At 37.6% G+C, this 25,837-nt stretch overlaps 1 protein-coding gene across 11 annotated transcripts in view; it reads left to right on the top strand.

Moving 5' to 3' along the window:
- LOC137233901 (cyclin G-like) overlaps nt 1-25,837 on the top strand; it is a 159,636-nt gene that overhangs the window by 38,501 nt on the left and 95,298 nt on the right. For 4 of the 11 annotated variants that reach the window (XM_067757429.1, XM_067757439.1, XM_067757447.1 and 1 more), the window contains one exon: nt 10,475-11,200. The exons of 5 other annotated variants lie outside the window; for them this stretch is intronic. In XM_067757429.1, the coding sequence (XP_067613530.1) occupies nt 10,475-11,177 (703 nt within the window). In that variant the 3' untranslated portion in view covers nt 11,178-11,200. Of the gene's footprint in view, nt 1-154; nt 515-8,904; nt 9,517-10,474; nt 11,201-25,837 lie in introns of those variants that run through there. 2 more of the 11 variants (XM_067757496.1, XM_067757475.1) reach the window with 2 other exon arrangements.

Here is a 25,837-nt window from a genome sequence, read left to right as displayed (position 1 = left end):
TAGAAAACTGTCTCATTACAATAGGAAAAAATTATATGATAAAGAGATAGAACAAAGACGTATAACAGCTATTCGAGTTGCCAGATTATTTCAACATAATGTTTTTTTGCTGTCTGATTAATTTCTGAATTTTGACTTCTGAAATTTTTTTCAGCCTGGAACACAGCAACGTCGAAAGAAGGCGTTATATCCAATCGAATTATGGAATAATTATAATATCACCAAATTGGGTGAAGTCCGTACAACGTCATTCGAAGTGCGTTTGGGACACACGCTAATATATTTAATTTCATAAATAAAACAAGTAAGGAAGGTTAAGTTCGAGTGTAACCGAACATTACATACTCAGTTGAGAGCTATGGTGACAACATAAGGGAAAATAACCATGTAGGAAAATGAACCGAGGGAAACCGTGGAATGTGTTTGTATGATATGTGTATCAAATGAAAGACATTAAGGAGTATTTTATGAGGGAGTGGGCCATAGTCCACGCCCATTTTGAAATTTTCTTTTATTTTTGTATTTTGTTGCACCATATCATTACTGGAGTTGAATGTTGACATAATTTACTTATATACTGTGAAGATATTAAATTTTTTGTTAAAATTTTACATAAAAAAAAAAATTTTTTTAAAGTGGGCGTGGTCCTTCTCCGATTTTGCTAAGTTTTATTAGGCGTACATATAGTAATAGGAGTAACGTCACTGCCAAATTTCATCATGATATCTTCAACGACTGACAAATTACAGCTTGCAAAACTTCTAAATTACCTTCTTTTAAAAGTGGGCGGTGCCACGGCCATTGTCCAAAATTTTACTAGTTTTCTATTCTGCGTCATAAATTCAACTTATCTACTAAGTTTCGTCGCTTTATCTGTCTTTGGTAATGAATTATCGCACTTTTTCGGTTTTTCGAAATTTTCGATATCGAAAAAGTGGGCGTGGTTATAGTCCGATATCGTTCATTTTAAATAGCTATCTGAGATGAGTGCTGAGGAACCTACATACCAAATTTCATCAAGATGCCTCAAAATTTACTCAAGTTATCGTGTTAACGGACGGACGGACGGACATGGCTCAATCAAATTTTTTTTCGATCCTGATTATTTTGATATATGGAAGTCTATATCTATCTCGATTCCTTTATACCTGTACAACCAACCGTTATCCAATCAAAGTTAATATACTCTGTGAGCTCTGCTCAACTGAGTATAAAAATTTTGCAGCAAAAAAAGCAAGAAAAGCCACTCTTTGATATACGAATATTGAATAATTAAAATTTATAATCATCATTATATTTATCAGAAATGTACTAAAATGTTACCAAATAACTAGAAAAGATTATTTGAAACAACATGTGGCTGTTAAAAGAGAATTTTATTTTTACGTTACGATAAAACAGTATAAACAGTAAATACTCTGTGTTAATTTTATTTTTAGCAATTAGTCCAAAAAATGTGGGAAACAATTTTTTTGATGTAATCTATCAATAGTGATTCATGAATGAGACGTCATTACTTCAAATTAATCAAATGTATTAGTGGAATTTTTATAGGGAGCTCGTAAATTGTTTAGTCCCGGCCCGGATTTTCTCTCTACGGCCCTGGGTGTGAGAGTGGGGAGCGCGAGAGCAACTCACTGGGCTTGTTAATATGAACTGATCGGAGTAGTTGAGAGCGAACGATGTCGTTGATTACTACTACGGTGAGATGACTGATCTTGCAATCGTAGGGCAGGCGAACTCGGAAGTAGCTCAACAACTTAGGGCGTATGGGAAAGGGGGCCAGAGGTGAGAGGTGGTACTTCGGGACGGCAAAAGTTGAGTAGCAGATGAGTATGGTAGTATGGTAGGGTCGGGGGCAACAGTTAAGTAGCGGGCAAGCAATAGCAGCAGTTAGCTGATGAATCACGTCCCCATAGCGGAGTTGGAGGAATGACAGCGTCGGTTTTGATGGACATGTTATACAGATTGATAGTTCACCTTATCTTTGACTACTTCTCACAGCTCGGAAGTCATATTGCATTTGATGAGACTAAGATACTCATCGTAGGTGATGACATTCTTGTTGCACACCACCACCTCCACTGTCAAAAGCTGTTTGGTAGGTGTCCAAATTGAGAGCAGAATTGTACTTATTGGACACAGGCTGTGGACTGAATGGGAAAGTGCACCCTAGAGGTATTTCGGCAGTTCTCTGAGGAAATGCGACGATATACAACCTGAGCCAGTGTATAAAAGGATATTTTAGAGTTTCATTGGAGTATTGGGCTACTTGTGAAGTAAAAGGGCGAACCAGTTCCGAAAAATTACGGTCCAGTTACAAAGCCGGTAGTTAAAAAGCACTTTGATGTCAATAAAAAAATCTTCTTCTACATGTAGATAAAAGGAGACTCAACGAAGGTTTTGGGTAGTTTTAACGCTTTTGATCCTTTGCCGGATGGGTACTAAGTCGCGCGAACTGTTCGCTATGACCAGGGTGAACCTTCTGGGTCACATTTGTGAGGTTGATTATTGTTTGGGAGAAGTCATAAATTACGCTGGCAGCCCCTTGAAAGGGTTACGCTCAACAACCTCTTGAATCCCAATCGATAAGTAACTAGTTATACCCGGCGTACATTGTAGCGCCCGAGATAGAATAAGTGTTGCGTTATTTTTTCAGTTTTGTTTGTTGATAATTTAGTTTATTGTTTTATAAATTGAATTGAATTTTGTACGCATATTTGGTGGAATTTTCGTTTAAATCCTTTTATTATTGCATCTTATTGTAATACATATGGGTACGCAATATTTTTGGTTTTTTCGTTCGATGCAAAGATAAACAAATTTTTTGGCGTTCCAACTCTGGAGCAAGCGACATATAGCTGGCCATGGGAAAAGCATGGACTCACCTTAATCCTGCAACAGAAAGCGATTGTCTATCTGATTTGTTGATTGTAATTGCAAAAGCAAGGCATACAGGAAACTATAAGAGCTTAAAATTGAATGGAAAATCTGTAGGAATCATTGGGATCCGTGGTATGAGCACGTCTTCACCTTTGCTTTTACCGCTGATGATTGTTGTTTCGATTACATTCGGCATTAATTGCTTAACGCAAAGTCTGGTTCTATTACACAATTTTGGTGGGTCTAAATTCCGAAGAAGCATGATTGGTGAGCCAATTTTCAAAGCTGATATATGCGCAGGCATTCCAGGTGGTTCTGAAGAGTTTAGAAGTTCAATTTGACAACTCATAATTTGATCTTCATCTGTAAGTATGTCGATCGATTTATATTTCGTCACTTCACCAAGAATTTGGTTTTGAATCCGATCATTGATTTTGTATACATGATCATTTTTGGGACCTAAGGTTGCTCGTTCGCATAGCCAAAAAAAAAAAAATTTATTTTAAATTCTTAATTCTGAAATATGAAAAAACTCCGTCTTGATCGAAGGAACCTATACCCAAAATTTGGTGATGATTGAAGTGTGGGAAATACGTTTCCATAGGGAACACACACACACAGAATTTGATTTTTATAAAAGATGTAGATATACTGAAGCAAACACATTTTTTTAACGGCGGCAGATTACTAAACGTCCAAAGGAATAACAGCCAAACTCAACAATGCAGTCAAACTTTATGTGTTAAAATAACCTAAGTTTGTACGGCAGCCATAGTTCTGAAAAATCCCATTTGTAGGGAAGGTGCTACGCCCCTTTTTTCTAAATTTCACATTTTACTGGAGGTGTTAGGACTTAACGTCATATAGCCCCTTACCAATTTTCATTATCCTGCCATTACTACATCCAGAGATATGTAGTATGATATATTCCATTTGTATGGGGGTGCCACGCCCCCTTTTTACTAATTCCACATTTTCTTGGTGGTGTTAGGGACTGACCTCATATAACTCCTTACTTAATTTCAATGTTCTGGCATGTATACCTTCAGAGTTATGCAGTACCAAAGATTCCATTTGTATGGGAGGTGCCACGCCCCTTTTATATATCGAAATTATTTTTAGCCTAACACCTTCGCGTTGATCGAAGGAAGGTATAGCCAAATTTGGTGATGATTGAAATGTGGAAAATACGTTTCCATAGCGAACATACACACACACCGAATTAGATTTCCATATATATAGATGTAGATAGACTGAAGCTAACACATCTTTTAAACGGCGGAAGATTACTCAACGTCCAAAAGGAATAACAGCCAAACTCAACAATGCAGTCAAACTTTAGGTCTTAAAATAACCTAAGTTTGTACGGCAGCCATAGTTCTGAAAAATCCCATTTGTAGGGAAGGTGCTACGCCCCTTTTTTCTAAATTTCACATTTTACTGGAGGTGTTAGGACTTAACGTCATATAGCCCCTTACCAATTTTCATTATCCTTCCATTACTATATCCAGAGATATGTAGTATGATATATTCCATTTGTATGGGGGGTGCCACGCCCCCTTTTAGATTTTGGTTATATTTTAAATATCTTGATATAATGAATAATAGCCAGTTTTTTCCATATATGTAGGTAGGTGTACCTACATTGCAGTTTTGTACTAAAAACCTGAAGGAAAATAGGTAATATGTTGATCAGAGCTAAGCCAGACGTTATCTTGAGTTTTATAAAACCGTTCCACTGCATTGATTTTCTTTCCGAATAATTGTGGAAAAAATAAGGTTTCTTCAGAAAATTTCTATAAAAATCTACCACCTATTTTTAAGTTTGCGTGGTAGAAGTGGTAGAACTTATATTTCAGGAAAAAAGGTGGTAGATCTACCACTTTAGTGGTAGAAGTCCGAACACTGCTCACAGTTGAACTGCATACAAATTAACAGAACATAAGCGTCGTTTGTATAACAAATACAAAGCAGTAGAAATGTTCAGCCAGTAGCGAAATGTGACATACGTTTGTGTATGTGTGCCGAAGCCCCTCTCATAAACAATGTACAAACCACGGTGTTTATGTTTACTATCCTTCGAAAAAAATTTGCAACTTAGAAGCACGACACAAATCGAAAAATTCGTATATTTATGCAAAAAATGTTGAACACATGAAATGATCTCGAGACGCTCGTCACCCAGAGAAAAATTACCACTCATCAGCACAGCTTCCTTTTGGTACCCATATTGAAGTACTCATTAACATCTTCCATTTGATACCCATAATGTAAAAATACATCCTAAGGTTATCCTCATCCACGTTTTGGGCAATATCTCGAGTCCCTAGTCACCCAGATGTATGAAAATTTCCCTATGCTAAAGAACTCATCGACAGCTTTCTTTGATATCCATATTGTATAAACACATTCTAGGGGTATCTGGGTCTACGTTTTGGCCTATATCTCGAGACCCTAGTCACCCAGGGGTACGAAAAGAACCCCATATTAAAGTACTCATCAGAAGCTTCCATTTGATACCCATAGTATATAAACACATCGTAGGGTTATCCGGGTTCACGTTTTGACCTATATTTCAAGAACCTAGATATTTAAAAAAATTTTGTTTGCTAAAAACCTTCCCCCATTTGATCCCTATAATATGAAAATAGAACGAATAAAATTGACCTCGTATTGGCCCCAAAACATGGACAGGAACGAACATCATTTCATTTATATATATATAGATTTTGGAAAACACAAAAAACCTGATTATTTAGTAAATAATACACCCAGAATTTTCAAATTTGACGCGTGGCCTGATACTGCGGCTCTTGATAAAAATTTGGAAAAAAATTTTAAAATGGGCGTGACACCGCCCACTTGTGATAAAATCAATTTTACAAATATTATTAATCATAAATCAAAAATCGTTAAGCCTATCGTAACAAAATTCCCTTTACTATAGGGAATGATTTGAAGAAAAATTAACGAAATCGGTTAAGGACCGCGCCCACTTTTATATGAAGGATTTTTTAAAGGGTCGTGGACGAATAAAATAAGCTATATCTTTGCAACAAAGAGCTTTATATCAATGGTATTTCATTTCCCAAGTGGGTTTATGACAATAAATAGGAAAAACTTCAAATTTTAAAAATTGGCGTGGCACCGCCCCTTTTATGACTAAGCAATTTTCTATGTTTCGTGAGCCATAGCTCGAAGAAAAGTTAGTTCATAATAGAACCATATGTATATGTATTATTTCGCAGCTTTGTAACGCCATTAAGCACACAAAACAACAGCATTTCAAGTGTACAGCTGGGTATGTAATGTTCGGTTTCACCAGAACTTAGACTTCCTTACTTGTTTTACAATGCGTTTTTTCTCTGAGAGTAGCAGTTTGGAAACAGATAAAACTAATCAGTGCACCCTTTGTACTTTTCTGTGTTTACTCATTAAAAATACAAACATATCACATGGCCTTTCTTAATTCAATAGCAAAATTAAACTGTGCAAATATATAAACAAGTCACAATGAAATTTTGTTTTTTTTTAAAACAGCCAAATATTTGCTTTGTGCCCATTTACTGAATCTAGAAGTTTCTACTTATTTGTTATTCACACAATCCACTGATGTATAAATAGCGCCCACAAAACCGTCTAGATTTTTGACTCCATTAGGCACTCAATAAAGCAATAATGAGATAATTAAGAATTTGTATTTTGTATGGAACATTGGTTTTTTATTGTGACGAATATTAGTGACAGCATCAAACTAAGTCCCAAAACATGTTCGCTGTTTGCATGAATTGAGAAGTTTCCTTGGGCTTTGCACATATTACTGCAAATTTGTACCAAACTCTTCCAGCGTAGCGCATAGCCTCCATGAGCTTACAGGAAAAAATAAAGCTTTTGAATGGAAAAAGGAGCAAGAGTTGGCTTTCCAAACATTGAAGGAGCGTTTGTGCACTGCCCCAATGTTGGCATATCCGATTCCAGGAGCAACAATTATTCTAGATACAGATGCGAGTGTATATGCTATAGGAGGCGTTTTGTCGCAACTGGTTGATGGACAGGAGAAGCTAGTTGCATACTACAGCCGTTCAATTGGGAAACCAGAGAGGAGCTACTGCGTTACACGGAGAGAGCTGTTGGCATTGGTAGAGTGCATTAAACTTTTTCGCAAATACCTCTATGGCCAGCGATTCCGAGTCAGGACAGATCACGAAGCGTTGAAATGGCTTCTGCAGTTCCGTAATCCAGAAGGACAGTTGGCACGGTAGATCGAGCGGCTACAAAGCTATGACTTTTCCATTGAGCATCGGAGAGGTAGTACCCATGGGAATGCCGATGCAATGTCACGAAGGCCATGTAGTTTGAAATGCAAGCACTGTTTAAGGGCCGAGGCTAAAGAAGACATTATAGATGTCCGGCTAATGACTATAACATGTACGGATGAATGGGACAAGGAACAACTAAGAAAGCTGGGAAGATACAGATCTGTCGCATGTTATGCAAGGGCTCGAACGAAACGAAAGACCAAACAGAGAAGAGATGTTAGCAGAGAGTCCCATTGCGAAGTCATATTGGGCACAGTGGAACAGTTTAGAATTGACATCCGGTTGCCTTCATCGAATATGGGCGAGTGAGGATGGTCAATGCAAGAAGAAACTGATAGTTGTTCCCAGAAAGAGGATTCCTGACGTGCTCAGCGAGCTGCATAATGGTCCAAGCGGAGGTCATCTTGGAATCACGAAGACGTTCGAGAAGATTAAACAGAGATTCTATAGGGTTGGTTGCCGTCAGTCGGTCACTGAGTGGATTGCGAACTGCGAGGTTTGCAGCAGAGCGAAAGGCCCAAAAACCCGAAGTCATGGCCAGATGAAGCAATATAACTCAGCCATTTGAAAGAATCGCTATGGATGTCGCAGGTCCATTTCCTACTAGCAACTGCGGAAACGAATATGTACTGGTGGTTATGGATTATTTCAGCAAATGGCAAGAGGTATACCCAATCCCAAATCAAGAAGCGAAAACAGTAACAGAAGTGTTTATAAACAATTGGGTTGCAAGGTATGGTGTACCAATGGAGTCACATTCTGACCAAGGCAGGAATTTCGAATCAGCTGTGTTCCAGGAAATGTGTAAATCATTGGACATTCGAAAAACACGGACAACTGCATTGCATCCTCAGTCCGATGGTATGGTGGAACGTTTCAATAGAACATTGGAGGAGCATTTAAGGAAGGTAGTAGACAAGTACCATAAGGAGTGGGATACTTACTTACTTACTTAACTGGCGCTTAACCGTCTAAACGGTTATGGCCGTCCAACAAGGCGCGCCAGTCGCTCCTTCGCTCCGCCAACCGGCGCCAATTGGTCACACCAAGGGAGTTTAAATCGTTTTCCACCTGTCCTTCCAACGGAGTGGGGGCCGCCCTCTACCTCTGCTTCCATAGGCGGGTTCCGATAGAAACACTTTCTTGGCCGGAACATCATCTTTCATTCGCATAACATGGCCTAGCCAGCGCAGCCGCTGCGTTTTAATTCGCTGGACTATGTTGATGTCTGCGTATAGCTCGTACAGTTCATCATTAAATCTTCTTCGGTACTCGCCATCGCCAACGCGTAGAGGTCCATAAATCTTTCGAAGAACTTTTCTCTCGAACACTCCCAAAGCCGCTTCATCTGCTGTTGTCATCGTCCATGCTTCTGCCCCATATAGCAGGACGGGTACGATAAGTGACTTGTAGAGTATGATTTTCGTTCGCCGAAAGAGGACTTTACTTTTCAATTGCCTACCTAGTCCAAAGTAGCATTTATTGGCAAGATTGATTCTTCGCTGGATTTCAGTGCTGATGTTGTTGCTAGTGTTGATGCTGGTTCCCAAATAAACGAAGTCTTTTACTATTTCGAAATTATGGCTGCCAACAGTAGCATGGTTGCCAAGGCGCATATGCGCTGACTCTTTTCTCGATGACAGCAGGTACTTCGTTTTGCCTCATTCACCATCAAATCCATCTTTACCGCTTCTTTTTCCAGCTTGGAGTAAGCAGAACTAACAGCGCGGGTATTTAAGCCGATGATATCATGAGTGGGATACACATATATCATTATTCTTGATGGCTTACCGATCGGCAGTGTATGAGATAACGGGCCAAACTCCCGCAAAGGTAGTTTTTGGCAATGATCTGCCAGCTGATTTGAAGTTTGGGAAAGATGCCAATGCGGAGGGAAATGTCAAGAAATCCACTGGGGTCTTGGAAGAAGAGCTACGAGAGATACGGCAACGATCAAAGATTATGAGTGACAAGATGAAAGCCAGATACGATAAAGCAAGTAATTCGGAAGGGTTTCAGGAATGAGATTTGGTGCCGTTATACAACCCACAACGAAAAAAAGGTTTGTCCACGAAATTGCAGTGCAAATAGGGAGGCCCGTACAAAGTTATAAGATGGATCAACGATGCAGTGTACCGCATACAAACCATTGGCAAACCACGAACCAAAATGAAAGTGGTTCATTTGTAAAGTCACTTGTATCTAAATAAACGAATCAATCATTATGTCTACACATATGTACGTACACGCAGCGGAGAAGCAACTCACAACCACATGCATATATCTGAGATACTCCCAAAAGTATGCAATAATTGTGCAATTATCACTCACACGCGCATGGGGTATGAGAGAAGCTATAAAATTGTGCATTTGTAGTTATAGCTGAGAAATTTATAGCTGATAACTAACTAGTAAGTTCTGGAAATAGAAGCGCCTAGAAATATACCGGCGCAGAAACCGCACAGTATAAAAGCGGCAACAGTTGAGGCACGAAAATCGGTTTGATTTAAGCACGCTATCTGTCGAGCAATAGGAGTGTTATTTTGAAAGTAGTCTAATAAAGACCATTTTGCATTATCGAATATTGGAGTTATTTATTCAACAGTTTAGTCATTCGAACGTTAGTAGAAGTTTGCAAATAAGAGGAATTGCACTAAAATCGTTACAATGTATAGAAAACATGGCTAATTATTTCATTAACCCTCTGTGTGAAATTGCTATATAAATCTCAAAATTTTACGAATATGGGAAGGATGAACAGACGTCTAAGTCCACAACCAATTAACGTCTCATTAACACTTAACACAGAACTTTGATTATGTTAGCCCACTTAACTTCGAGCAATGTTGGTGCTGAAACCTTGGTCCACTGCTCCCAACTGAGATTGTGGGGGTCTAAAATAGACAAATTAGCAGTTTGGAAACAGATAAAACTAATTAGTGCACCTTTTGTACTTTTCTTTGTTTTTTCATTAAAAATACAAACATTGTGCACATGTCACGTGGCCTTTCTTAATTCAATAGCTTAATTAAACTGGGCAAATATATAAACAAATCACAATGAAATTTTGTTTTGAAAACAGCCAAATATTTGCTTTGTGCCCATTTCCTGAATCTAGAAGTTTCTACTCATTTGTTATTCACACAATCCACTGATGTACAAATAGCGCCCACAAAACTTATCTTGATTTACTTAATATTTAACAAGAATCTCAAAAAGTTATAGTTTAAAATGAGTTTAAGAAATTATTTCGTTCTGTTGGTCGCGCTTAGCTTCCCTTTCACCCACACGAATGCAGAATTTCGCGTTGGAGGTAGCAGTTCTAGCAGTCCTGTGGTTACAGAGGATGAATCATATGTGGTGGCAATATATTATAACGACAAATATGAATGCGCTGGGTCATTGGTTACTTTGGAAAACGTGGTTACAGTTTTAACTTGCATGTGGGTAGAACCGGAAATGATGACAGTTAAAGCTGGTGCTGGGCAAGGGCAAGTTCGCCAAGGGAAATCTTTTATGAAAAATGATATCAACGGAATGAACGATATGAGTTTAGGTATAATTCAAGTGGAATCTCCCTTTAATCGAGATACAGTTCGAACAATAGGACCTTGCAAAACTGCATTACAACCGGGCATGCAAATGGAAGTTAAGGGATGGTCTTCAGAAAATGGTCATCATATCTGCTCTACTGTCGAAATTATAGCAGAAATGGACCATTGTCTAGCTGAATTCTCTTGGCAAATATATACATTTCACAGCACAATAATTTGTGGACAAGGTGCAAATGGAATAAAACGTGGAGCACCGGGCGTTGTGGGCGGATCTCTTTGTGCTGTGGCATCTTATATACGTAATTCAATTTTATATACAGATATATCTAACACAAAATTTCCTCATTCGTATATAAAAGCAAAAAGGGGGCCGCCATCAAAACGGCTAACAAATGATATCATAAATGTATGTAATACTTAAATAAATAAATAAATAAATAAAAATGTTTTCCTTTTTTTCTTTTCCATGAGGGGATGTACCTAAATTATAATTTTTTATTGTAAATCTTAAGCTGCCAAAATCAAAATACTTCGTGAATTAAAAAATCATTGCGCAAATATTGTTGTAGCAATATCGAAGTATTACATATATGACTGCTGAGTGGAACATCGCCCTATCTCGGCTGAAAGCCTCATTAAAGAACTTGTTGTATAAATGCCCCATCTCAAGTCAAAACATTTTAAATTTAGGCAGAGGTAGCGCGTTTTCGAAATGGTGGCTGAGATAGCGTGAAATTCCACTCAGTAGTCGAAATGGCGATGTTCTTATGGTATTATTCAAGAAAATGCGATTTAATAAAAAGTTTTGGTTATATTCGTTGAATGTGTGATAAATTAAGATGTTACTTCCTTTTCTGACTTCAACCGAACTCATAAATTTATTTCTATTTCACCAATTATGAGTTGACAAAAAATTAAATACAAAAATACTAAAACTCATTGAAATACTTATCCCTTTTTATAATATTAAACAAGGTAAAATTGACATCTCTCCAACGTCCTAATCAAGGCTGCTAGGCACGGTCCCTATTGGATGAATTGCAGCCAGGGAATATTTTCGAAGCGGACCCTTCCCCATACCGGATCGCTTCGGGATGTAATAATGGACTTACCACAGCAAGGGGCGTTGTTGTAGCGGGCGTTTTTTATTCCCACTCTTAACATTAGACCGCTGAGCCCGCCTTGCTGGACAGGTGGTCGTACGACCAATATGAGCTCAAAAACTTTTAAAGTAAGGATGAGAAGTAAAAAGCGATTGCGTCGCTAGGCCAACCAACAACGAGAGTGATCGGTTGGCATGGGCCAAAGAGACAGTGCCCGAGAGTAAAGAGGCAACGATCAGCTAAACCTGACAAGAGTGCTTTTAAGAGTTAGGAGGCGTAGGGAAAACGCCCCGTCCCAGAACCAGGAAGCAAGCCGGAATGACAGGAACCAGATCTCAAATTCTGCAAGGCGGAAAGAAGGGGGAAGTTCTAGAAACCCATGTACCCTAAAAACTGTAGTACCGGAAGAGGAAATAAGAAACAAAAACGTAAATGGTAATAAACCAAAGTGAGGTAATGACCAGACTCCAGCTTATTCGGTGTAACTCAAAGGAGCTACTGATGAGACTCCGGTTTTCACCGAGAAGAAGGTGAACAAAGTTGCGAAACAGTCCTTAACTATGGCACTGCTAGATTGCAACAACCCCAATGGACTGGTGTCAACCGAAAGGCAGAGGTGATGGAATTGGGCAAAAAGACTAATAAAGCTGCGAGTGTAGCAGAGACGCCTATATCAGAGGAGGGACAAGCGTACCTACAAACCCCGGAAACAACGAAAAAAAGTATCGCTTGAGTGCAGTGGCGGAGAATTTGGAGAGAGACAAACAGCTCAAAGGCGTTGCGAGACTTACAGATAAATATCCAACACAGTAAAGTGGCGTCGAGCAAGCTCGTCCTGACACTTTAGGAGGGTTTTTTTGATGTGGCGCTGATACAGGAGCCATGGGTCTGATCTGGAGGAAAGGTTTCTGGATTCAGCGCTCGCGGATTCAGCGTTTATTATACAAAGACGAACAGCAGGGTAAGAGATGCAGTCATGGTTAGAAAACACCCATGCTCGTTTATTCTATCTAACTTCAACACTGCAGACCTGGCAATGGTAGCAATAGAGGGGGAAAAAGAACTGTCCCTTATCCAAACATCCTGCTACATGGCCCATAACGTGGAAGCCCAACCAGAAGAGTTCAAAAGGCTGGTGGATCAAGAAGGGTGCAGAGGACGGCTTGTCATAGGTGCGAATGCGAATGCGCATCACAGCGTATGGGGAGGGGACGATATTAATGGTAGAGATGAGTCCCTTTTTTATTATATACTATAGAGTAGTATACAGGTTGCTAACAGCAGTAGCGTTCCTACATATGTCAAGCAATATGATAACACATTGAGTTTTATTATATGTCGGGGTATGAATAGAGAGTCCTTGACAGGACATCCTTCTCAGACCATACACTTTCTGTTTCAGCATAGAGAAGGGGAAACCCTAAGGCAACGGACTGCCAAACAGCCAAAAGAGGTTACCACCGTTGAGAAGTTGGAGGAGTGCAACAATTCTGAGAAGATTCAAAGGGAGAGTAAAGCCACCATGGTGTAGTAAGGAGTTGATTCTTCTTAGAGGGCACGTAGAAGAGATTCTTTAGTTGGCAGAAGTTGCGGAAAATGAGGAGTGTTGGGACGAATATGAGATCTGTTGTGGATCTTTAAACGTGAAATCAACAGGTCGAAGAGGGTTTCATGGAAAATTTTCTGTGGGAACATAGAATGCTATAGCGAAACGGCGAGACTCAGGAAAGTCGTATCCCCCAGCGGATTAGGGGGTTAGAATATACCCGCGGTAAGTATGCTTGTCGTAAGAGGCGACTAAAATATCAGATTCAAGAGGTTGTGTAGCGCAACCTTATCATGTTGCCAGCGCAATATATGTATAGCTTCTCCAAACCCAATTGTCAACCTCACCTTCGAGCGGCGAATCCCGTTTTACTAACAGGCGAGGCTCTGGCGACCCCAAGCTCCTCATGGAACTTAGGGGTGGGGAGGGAGGGATGGCCAGAAGGTTTAATGTGGCCATATAAATCGTTCCCGAGATGGTCGGGCTATACCTTAATGGAGCTGTGTTACCAGAGCGTACCGGATCTGTATCCGTCAAAGGGCCATCACATCGATAACACTCCCCAAAACCTTCGAGGAGTAACATTATCGCTACAACAACAAAAACAACAGGAAAGTCGTATCCAAGGGAGATGCGGCCCAGGCACTGATAAAAAAGGTCGGTGAAGAATCCCTTGAGGCACTACTTAACACACTTCCCATCAGGAGATTGTCACGCCACATAATTACATCACTGCGTTTTCCATATATCTACAACACTCTACCCTGTTGGCGTGGGTATTTGGACGAAGTTATACGAACAACGATAGTAGCTGAACACGAGCGGCGCGAGAAAGAACATTACTTGAACTTTAAAAATAAACTCTGTACTAACTTAATCTTATACTTTCAATATTACTTTTCTAATTATAATAATCTCTATATATATATATAAATCCGGTGTATTTAAAGTTACTTGGACATCCTCACGTAAGTAATAACGCTCATAGTAATAGAGCGACGGTAAAATACTCTGTGAACATATAAATTAAATGCCATCCTGCGACAAGATGATGTAACAACATCTACACTCCTAATACGGAGGGAGAGGTACCAGCTTTGATGAGGAGGATATAAGAGGACTATAGGTCCAATAGTTTGACATCTATTTTGCTCAAAACCATGGAAAGATTAAAAGATGTGTATATAAAATCAAATATGAATGAGGAGTTAACCTTTGCAGCACAACATACACCAAAGGTAAGTGAATCGAAACTGCATTGCATAGGGTGGTCATAAATATAGAGAAAGCCCTGGAACACCAGGAATATGCTCTAAGTGATTTTCTGGAGCTTTCAACAATATCTCGAAATGAGTAAACATGGACAGTCTCAACACAATTAAAGTTCATCCCTCCTTTACAAAATGGATCGGCTCGAAGTTAAGCTGCGGAGTGATCACTTCGCAATGGGGTCTATGCGAGGCAACAAAATCTGTGAACATAGAAGCGCTGCAAGGTGGGAACGCTGGTTATCAGCCAATTGCTTAGGGGTTTCCACGGAGGACCAATCAAACTGCATATCAGATTACGTTAAAGTCATAATAAACGGCAGATGCCTAACAACAATCAACTCTCTGGTGGATCAGGCACTTCGGCATGTACAGGCCTGGGCATCTGGCGTCGAGTTAACTACCAACGCGGAAAAATGCACGTATTTACTAGCAAATATAGGTCCTAATTGGACAAAGCCTAAGCTTGGAGGTGTAACCCTACAAGAAAAATATAGCCCCAAAATATCTAGGAGTCATCCTAAATGGTAAGTTGTCTATGAAAGAGAGAGCGAAGAAAGCCTACGCGACACCGTATGCATGCAAGAGGATGGTATGATGCACGTTGACATAAACTCCGTTACGGCAATTGTCAAACCCATACTTTACAATGGGGTCCTTGTTTGGTGGACCGCCACACAAAAAAGTACGAATACGAAACAAATTTAGGGGCATGTAGATTATCAAAGATTAGCATAACGGGAGCACTAAAAACTACTCCGACAGTAGCATTGCTTGCCATTCTACACATCACGCCTGCAGATCTAATGGCCAAAACTATCGCGTTAGCCACCGCAACAAGACTCAAGGTCTCGGGGCAACTTGTGTGCAGGCCATATGTCCATAGCAGTATATCCTCGTCTAATATCGGGCAAACGGAATATATGGTCCCGTGCTCAGCTTCGACTTCAACTTCTTTTGAAGTTGCGTATCTCTTTCTAAGCAACAATTTGACATTTTATATAAATTCTTTCTAAACCTTTTTTTTATTCATTGAAAATTTGAAAAATTATTGTGAAATATAAGAAATATTTAATAAACTTATAAAAATTTCTATTCAAAATCAGCCAAAAGTTCCTCAATCAAAAAAAAATTTACAAAAATCAGAATTTGAAAACATAAAAAAAGACAGCTGAAAGCAAGTCGCCAAGCGCAAGAAACTCAGTGCACGCGCTTTCCTCGTTACCCCCTCTTGATCAAATAGCAAGTTTCAACAACAAAAATATTTGTGTATAAACAGCGACTTGACCCATTAGCGCCCAATGTTCCCATTTGGGAGCTTGCACAAATCTTTAGATATTATCGAATAAGAACCACTAATCAAAAAATCGATATCGAATTACACATTTCCACATATCTATGCATATAATCAGCTGTTCTTGATGCTCTCTCACGATCACGTGGTCAGTAGCAAGCAAATATTCTTGGAAGTGGCACGTTTTTCTCATTTAAGGATTTTATCTGCAAACTTTTATTGATTTAACCTAAAAATTGAAGTGGTATTTTCTTACAGTGCTAGGTTGTGATGTAAGTAAATAAAATAACTAACGCAAATTGCACAATTTCAACGTTTTTCCAATGTTCCCAATTGGGAGCATTAGGCACTATGTACACAAATTTTGTAAATATTTTTCGTTATAGATTTTGGCTGATATTTTTATATCTAAAGCATGTTTAGCCAAAGAGCTCTTAAACTTCATGAAATTGAAGGAATTTTAAAAGAACTCCTCGAGGATGCAGAGCTGGATGACGAAAGTGCTATTGGTATAGTGCAACTGCCTCCAGATGCTGATACCCTGACTGATTGTGAAGATATTGATGAAGACAATCTTGACGAAGTTACAGAACGGAAGGATGTTCCTGGCGAAGTAGAAATTCATTTTACTGAAATTGAAAAAGATGTCGACTTCACGCCAAGTACAACTTCGAAAAGACAAAAGCTGGAAGAAGAAAATCCAGCCTGCACATCGCGATGGCTTCATACTGATGCAAGTTATAGTAACAATTTTCCATCGCCTAAACGCTGCCAGGATAATATAACTAAAACTCGAGAGAATTTTCAGCAAAGAGAGGCATTTGAAATTTTTGAATTCTTTTTTGACAAATCGCTAGTTCAACACATAGTTGACGAAAGTTTGCGCTATGCACACCAATGTAATTTCCATAACTTCTGCCTTTCTTCAGAATGTTTTCGTTAGTTTCTTGGCATATTGATTTTTACATCATACCACAGTTTACCCAGTGAAAGGATGTATTGGTGCACAGACGACGACGTTCACATTGAAATTGTAAGAAACTGCATGCCAAGGAACAGATACCTTGAAATCAAACGATTTTTGCACTTCAATAACAATGAAAACATTCGAGGTGGTATTCCTGAAAAGGACTTCAAAATAAAGCCAATGATTGAAAAGCTGAATGAAATTTTTTTAAAGCTTAATGTTTTTTCAAAACAATTGTCTATAGATGAGCAGATGGTAAGGTATTACGGAGGTCACTTCCTAAAGCAATTTATCAGAGGAAAGCCAATATGGTTTGGCTTAAAGCAGTGGATCATGGCCTGCGGAGAAGCTGGATTTTGTTACAACATTGAGCTTTATCAGGGGAAAAGGGACCCGGTTGAGAAAGACTTGACTGGTGTTGGCGAAAAGGTTATTACTTCAATGGTTCAACTTCTAGAGTATCCTGAAGACCACGAGTTTTATTTTGACAATTTTTTTTCAAGTTTCAGACTAGTTTCAGTTCTTAATAAAAAAAAATGTGCATACTACTGATACTTCCAGATCCAACCGTCTAACTAAGTGTCCGATAAAAACAGATGAGGCTATGAAAAAAGAGCCTCGTGGCGCTACTGTTTATAGATTTGATAAAAATAACGAAGTATTAGTTCTTTCGTGGAATGATAACAGATGTGTAAAAGTTATTACCAACCATCAAAGTGTAAATCCCATGCAGTCTGTGCAAAGGTACAGTAAAAAGCATAAAAAATATGTTGAAGTTCTTCAGCCGCATGTAATATCACAATATAACAAATACATGGGAGGTGTGGATAAGTTAGACTGGCATATCAACAAGTATCCCGTAGAAATTAAAGGAAAAAAATGGTACTTTAGGCTTTTTGCAAACTGTCTGGATATTTGTATGTGTAATGCATTCGTTATATATAATTTAAGTCATGACAAAATTCCATATCTTGACTTCATTCGCATGGTAGCGCGAAGCTATTTGCACATAAAAACTAGACTCTCAGATCCGAAAACGCTTGGTCACCCAGTTCGTACACTCAGGCAGAGCCGAGCCATAACAAAACATGTTTTAGCCGCTATTCCAAATGGAAAACAAAAACGATGTGCGCTGTGAAAAAATGCTCGTAAAATGTGTACTGAATGCGACCGAGGTATATATGTTCATTGCTTTGTAGACTATCACAACATGATTTAAGTCTTATGTACCCAATGTTCCCATTTGGGAACAAACCTTTCAGATGCAATAAAATATATTACATGAAGTACTAAGAAAATTTTGTGTGCATTAGTCTCTATATTTTGGACCATACTAACAGAAAAAGATGATAAAGTAGCAAAACAAAAGTTGGGCGTTAATGGGTTAAGCTCCTATTATATGGAATTGCAATGGATACGCCATTTTAAAAAGTTTTATAAACCTTTCGTACTTTTCCCTCCATAGTCATAACAAAGAAAATAGGTTTATAAAGCTCTTATAACTCAAAATTTGTACGAAAATGTCAATTTAACACTTAGACTACTGGTGACTGAAATTGTCGTTAACGCTGTTGTGGTCTGACAGACCACAAGGTAATGTATACGTGCCACTACCCAAAAAAAGTAACTGAACAACCCGAATGTGTTACAGTGTTTATTTAATTAAAAAGTATAGTCAAGAATTGTTCCAAAAATGTATGAATGTTAATTGTTTTTAATTAATATGCCAGTCTGAATGAAAATAGATTCGTATATGTCCTTAGTTCGAGGAGTCCCTTGGTGTTTCTTCAGAAATGCATTTGAAACACATTTTACTTGAGTGCGAATAAAAAACCGGATATTTACATTTCATGCAATGGAAACGCGTTTTCCTGTTTCTTTCATCCTCCTTATAGCACATACAGCAAACAGGCCGGTTAGAGGCAGATGGGGCATATATAGGCAAATTATTTTTATTACTTATTGTAATCTAATATTTGCAGGGTCTTGCTATTCTCGGAAATGTAATGTTCGGTTGAAATAAGAATGGCAGACTTGTTTTTCTTTGGCACGTACGATCATAAAGAAAAGTCGTTTTCGTAGAAACAAAAGATGATGCTGCTCAGTATACGAGTAGAAGATGCAAGCAATTCTGGTGGAATGAATCTTTTATTCTTACGAAAAGTTCCAACGAAAGTCAAGTTTTTCGACATAAGATCGCTAGCTAGTTCTAGTGATGTGAAAAAAGTTGTCAGCGTATATTATTCGTCCCGTGCGGAAATATTTTTCAACTAAATCCATCACAACCCGTTGACCTTGATTTACATATTTTCCTAAGTACATCGCTTAGTTGACCAGTATAAATTTGTCCCTTTCAATGGATAATTGAATGTTGCGTCACAAGCCCACTAAACTTTGATTCCATACTTTGCAGGCTTCAATGGAATATACTGTGTGAACTTGGTTTTTCCACGATAAGCAACAGCTGCTGATCAACCGTTATCTGCGCATTTGGGACACAAGCACGCTCTAAGTTAGCATGTAACATAATCCACGTATGATCTATTGGAGCAGTTTTACTAGCTTATAGTCGTATAGTCCTCATATTTGCATTGTCAAATCGAATGAACCGTAAAATATCTTGAAAACGATTAAATGACATATGTAGTTGCTTTGTAAATTTGATGATTATATGGTGCCCAAAGCGCTTTAAGCGGCTGTGACGTAGCATGAAAGTGCCGCAAAACAATACCAAACTATTGAAAGCATAACATTCCACTTCAGAAAATGGTTCCCAATTTTGAGTCTTGTTCGGATTAGCTGAATTCCACTTCTCAATAACTGCTTTAGCCTTTCGATTCGTTTCCCGAACAACTATATCAACAATTTCACGAGTTATAAATTGATTGAAAATCGAAATAGGGTTGGGAAAGATGGATATTGATGGCCCTGGTATAGCAACTACTAGACAGTTATGTGCTGTTTTACAACCCGTCTTGGCGGGTGGAGTAGTGCCCCAAACCTTCCCATCTTTTACAAGAAAATAATGACCACTCGTTACACTCGCCATCGCTGTTCCCGGTGGTGAAATTACATCTTCCTCTTCATCGTCGTCATTACTTTCTTCAACACAATCCTCGATTATGGCATTTTCTTCAATATCTGAAGCACATGAAGCCATACCAATAGGCACAAAATCAGGGTCAAGTTCTTCACCTCCTCCCAATGGTTCTTCTTCGCTATCTTCTTCACGCAAAGCAAATAGAGATACTATTCTGGCGTTATATTCCTCTTGTGCGCTGTCAGTAAGATTGCTGTATCGGGTATTACGGCGACATTCTTTTAACATTTTATCCTTTTCCTTTTCACTAACAGCTGAATTCAGTAAACCGTCTCTAGTCACTATTAGAGAATATTTGAAGTGAAAATCACTTTTGAGACAATTTGCCATTCTATAAGCTGTCTCGCGTCTCCAGCCTCACAAAAGCAATCACTAATTTATGAGCTTGGCCGGGGCAGATCACAAACATGAAAATTTCAGAAAAAGTATGAAAAATATTTGCGAAAAACGCTTTAAATATGTTGTTTTATTCCTCAAATTAAAATAAGCATAGAAAACATTTTAAAACAGAAAATACTTAAAAAAGAACATCGAATCGAAATCATATGTGGCGCCGCTGAGATTCGAACCTACACACTTTGGGATTTTCTATACAAAATTGTGAGCGGCGTCTTCGCAAGCTCAGCCACAATACCACCCAACGTTATGTTGACAAAATGCAACATACTGCATATATGACTTTCGTTTACTGAATACCGAAATCATCCCCAGTCACAAAAATTTTCTCTAAAAGAAAATCTCAAATTTAGAGACTTGAGATGAGACTGAATTATAGAATTCAGTCGTAAAGTTCATTTTCGAGCGCTCAAATTTTTTTATGCAAAACCTACTATTTGACTGAAAGGGAATAACTAATTTAATTTTGCATTCAGCTGGTTGTGTCATTTATAACCAATATTTATAAGGTAGGTACAGTTTCTGCGTTGTGGTCTGACAGACCACAACCTGGAAAACCCATATATAACACAAAACGATGTTTTTTATACAAAAAATGAGACAAACGATATTGTCCTATCTGGAATAGAAACTCCTCATGGTACTTTATAAAGTCATAAGGCAGTTTGTCGAAAAATGTTGGGGAACCCAAAAATTTTTATTAAAATTTTTGAAAATGGTCTGCCAGACCACAACGCTAGTCTAAGGGTTAAAATGCTGTATATTGGAACGATTTTCCGTCATCCCTTGTCACTGTTGTAAATGCTCTTTAAACCTGGTATATTTTTTATGAATATAGGGGCTTATCCATAAAAGGGTTAACATTTTTCAACGGTATTTCACTCAAAAATTTCATGGCTATAACGGGCAGAGTGATTTAAATAATAAGATTTAGTTTTTATAGCTTTAACTTAAATTTAGAAGTATTTTTATTGTCATATCCTTGAAATCTAGAAGGTAAAGTTTTCACTTATTATCCATGTAAAATTTTGTGAAATGAGTTGTTTCCATGGTTTACAATTTGTATATTGAAGGTCTCTTAAGCTAGCCCAAGCTTTTCAGCCCAATCAAAAAACGAGACCGTACTAAATTGCACAATATGTAATGCTAATTTAATACGGATTAACTAAATTTATCACACTTGTTTTTTTAAAAAGCAGCTTAAACTTAAGCTAGCCCAAGCCATATGTACAATCAAAAAACGAAAACGTATTTAATGACAGCTAGCCCAACCCTCGATATTTTTATACTCAACTGAGCAGAGCTCGCAGAGTATATTAACCTCGTTCGCATAACGGTTATCCGTAACGGCATAAACTAATCGAGATAGATATGGACTTCTCTATATTAAAATGATCTGGCCGAAAAAAAAAAAATTTATTTAGCCATGTCCGTCCGTCCGTCCGTAAACACGATAACTTGAGTAAATTTTGAGGTGACTTGATGAAATTTGGTATGTAGGTGCCTGGGCACTCATCTCAGATCGCTATCTAAAATTAACGAAATCGGACTATAACGACGCCCACTTTTCGATATCGAAAATTTCGAAAAAACCAAAAAGTGCGATAATTCATTACCAAAGACGGATAAAGCGATGAAATTTGATAGGTGGGTTGACGTTATGAAGTAGAATAGACAAATAGTAAAATTTTGGACAATTGGCGTAGCACCGCCCACTTTTGAAAGAAAGTAATTTGAAAGTTTTGCAAGCCGTAATTTGGCAGGCGTTGAAGATATTATGATGAAATTTGGCAAAAACGTTACCTCTATTCCCATATGTGTGCTAAATAAAAATTAGCAAAATCGAATGACGAACACGCCCACTTTAAAAAAAAAAAATTTAAATCAACTTATAACAAAAAATTTTATATCTTTACAGTATATAAGTAAATTATGTCAACATTCAACTCCAGTAATGATAGGGTGCAACAAAATACAAAAATGAAAGAAAATTTCAAAGTGGGCGTGGTTCCGCCCTTTTTCATTTAATTTGTCTAGAATACTTTTAATGCCATAAGTCGAACAAAAATTAACCAATCCTTGTGAAATTTGGTAGGGGCATAGATTCTATGACGATGACTGTTTGTTGTGAAAATGGGCGAAATAAGTTGAAGGCACGCCCAGTTTTTATACACAGTCGACCGTCTGTCCTTCCGATCGGCCCATAACACGATAACTTGAGCAAAAATCAATTTATCTTTACTAAACTTAGTTCACGTACTTATCTGATGCCATAATAATATACCAAATACGAAAAAAGGGATGAAACATGGTAATTGGATTGGTCTATTGACGCAAAATATAACTTAAAAAAAAAAAACTTTGTAAAATGGGTGTGACACCTACCATATTAAGTAGAAGAAAATTAAAAAGTTTTGCAGGGCGAAATCAAAAGCCCTTGGAATCTTGGCAGGAAGACTGTTCGTAGTGTTGCATACATAAATAAATTAGCGGTACCCGACACATTTTGGTCGATATCTCGAAAAGGTCTTCAAATATACAACTGAAGGACACTCCATTTTAAACCCCTCATTAATACCTTTATTTTGATACCCATATCGTACAAACAAATTCTAGAGTCACCTCTGGTTCACCTTTATGGCGATATCTCGAAAAGGCGTCGACCTATAGAACTATGGCTCACTCCCTTTAAAAATACTCATTAACACCTTTCATTTGATACCCATAGCTCTGCCGCGAATGTTTTTTTGTTTATCACTTCTTGGATGGTTCCAGAAGAATGCCGTTTTAGAGATGGTCTGGGTCTTAAATTGATTAAGAAAATTTTACTCTGTAAAATTTTACCAGCGTTGCTCTCGTACGAAATTTTTATACAAATACGGTGAAAACCCTCAAAGGAAAAATAATAATTTTTGTTGTTATACCGGCCTACTGATTTGTAAGATCGCGTGTTCGAATCGAGCTCAAGGCCTAACAATAATTATTTTATCATTATTATTGTTATGATACATTTTTTCTTAATTGAAAAAATTATTAAATTAGAATAGAAGAAAGAAAAATTGTTAATGCATCCCAGAGCACGGGGAAAAAGTGTCAATAAAATGTGACACTATGGCAGCATTGCCATTAAACAAGTACAATTTTCACATTCATTCTGCAACAGATGTCGCAGTGTTGTGAATATCAATTGGCAAGAACCAGAATAGAAGTAGGATTAATGAAGACAAACAAAAAACCACTGTGATGGCTGAATGGATATAGCAGCGGCGCCTAAACGTTGCCGATGAAGGAATTTAGCAGTTCCCGAAATGGATCTATACAACGAGCTTTGGCAGTTGTCTAAATTTTGTCTTTCTTCTATTCTAATTTAATAATTTTTCAATTAAGAAAAAATGTATCACAACAATAATAATGACAAAATAATTATTGTTAGGCCTTGAGCTCGATTCGAACCCGAGATCGGAAAAACAATAATTTGAAAATACCTTAGAAGGAGGTTTGCTTGGCCAAATTACTTGATAACTAAAGTGAGGATGAAGAAAAAATTAAATATACAGTAAAAAGTAAACAAAGAAATGTTACAAAATATCGTAAAAACTAAAAAGGAGCACAAAATAAAAAATAAATAAATAAAAAAAGTAAAAACTTATAGACAGTTAATAAAAAATAAATGAATAAAAAAATAAAAAGTTGTAAAAAATACAAAAAAAAAATTATAAAAATTAAAAAGTAAAAAATATAAAAATGAAAAAAAAAACTAAATCACGATTAAATTTTTTTTAATTAAAAAAATAAAACAATATAAAAATTAAACTAAAACAAGTAAGGAAGGTTAAGTTCGGGTGTAACCGAACATTACATACTCAGTTGAGAGCCATGGTGACAGCATAAGGGAAAATAACCATGTAGGAAAATGAACCGAGGGAAACCCTGCAATGTGTTTGTATGACATGTGTATCAAATGAAAGGTATTAAAGAGTATTTTAAGAGGGCGTGGGCCTTAGTTCTATATGTGGACGCCTTTTCGAGATATCGCCATAAAGGTGAACCAGAGGTGACTCTAGAATTTGTTTGTACGATATGGGTATCAAAATAAAGGTATTAATGAGGGGTTTAAAATGGAGTGGCCCTCGGTTGTATATTTGAAGACCTTTTCGAGATATCGACCAAAATGTGTCGGGTACCGCTAATTTATTTATGTATGCAACACTACGAACAGTCTTCCTGCCAAGATTCCAAGGGCTTTTGATTTCGCCCTGCAAAACTTTTTAATTTTCTTCTACTTAATATGGTAGGTGTCACACCCATTTTACAAAGTTTTTTTTTTTAAGTTATATTTTGCGTCAATAGACCAATCCAATTACCATGTTTCATCCCTTTTTTGAGTTATGACGACGTTGCAGCAAATGAGCGATATATCCCCAACTTAAGTATGAGGTAAATATCATTTCAAAGGAGTGCTTATTCCCCTAGAACCTACTAAAGGATTTTGCATCACTGATTTGGCTTATTCTTTCAGCCAATAGCAATATAACATTTTTTAAAAAATCGGCACCTTTTTTGCTTTTTTTAACAACTTGAGGACAATGAAACGCCTTGGGTAATTTTATTTGAATTCATTGTTCATTATTAATTTTTTGGAAAAAAAATGCAAAGTGAGCATATAAATGTATTATATAACTCTTATTTTAGTGTTTTGTTTTATTAACTTGGTGAATTGGGTGATGCAAAGACGGTGTTAAGCTTGAGCAGAGCTCACAGAGTATATTAAGTTTGATTGGATAACGGTTGGTTGTACATATATAAAGGAATCGAGATAGATATAGACTTCCATATATCAAAATAATCAGGATCGAAAAAAAATTTGATTGAGCCATGTCCGTCCGTCCGTCCGTCCGTCCGTTAACACGATAACTTGAGTAAATTTTGAGGTATCTTGATGAAATTTGGTATGTAGGTTCCTGAGCACTCATCTCAGATCGCTATTTAAAATGAACGATATCGGACTATAACCACGCCCACTTTTTCGATATCGAAAATTTCGAAAAACCGAAAAAGTGCGATAATTCATTACAAAAGACCGATAAAGCGACGAAACTTGGTAGATGAGTTGAACTTATGACGCAGAATAGAAAATTAGTAAAATTTTGGACAATGGGCGTGGGACCGCCCACTTTTAAAAGAAGGTAATTTAAAAATTTTGCAAGGTGTAATTTGGCAGTCGTTGAAGATATCATGATGAAATTTGTCAGGAACGTTACTACTATTACTATATGTACGCTTAATAAAAATTAGCAAAATCGGGGAAGGACCACGCCCACTTTTAAAAAAAATTTTTTTTTAAAGTAAAATTTTTACAAAAAATTTAATATCTTTACAGTATATAAGTAAATTCTGTCAACATTCA

The sequence above is a fragment of the Eurosta solidaginis genome, chromosome 1, assembly GCF_040869045.1.
Source record: "Eurosta solidaginis isolate ZX-2024a chromosome 1, ASM4086904v1, whole genome shotgun sequence".
Taxonomy (NCBI): Eukaryota; Metazoa; Arthropoda; class Insecta; order Diptera; family Tephritidae; genus Eurosta; species Eurosta solidaginis.
The sequence above is the reverse complement of the archived record's forward strand: the minus strand, read 5'-3'. Positions and strand labels throughout refer to the sequence as shown.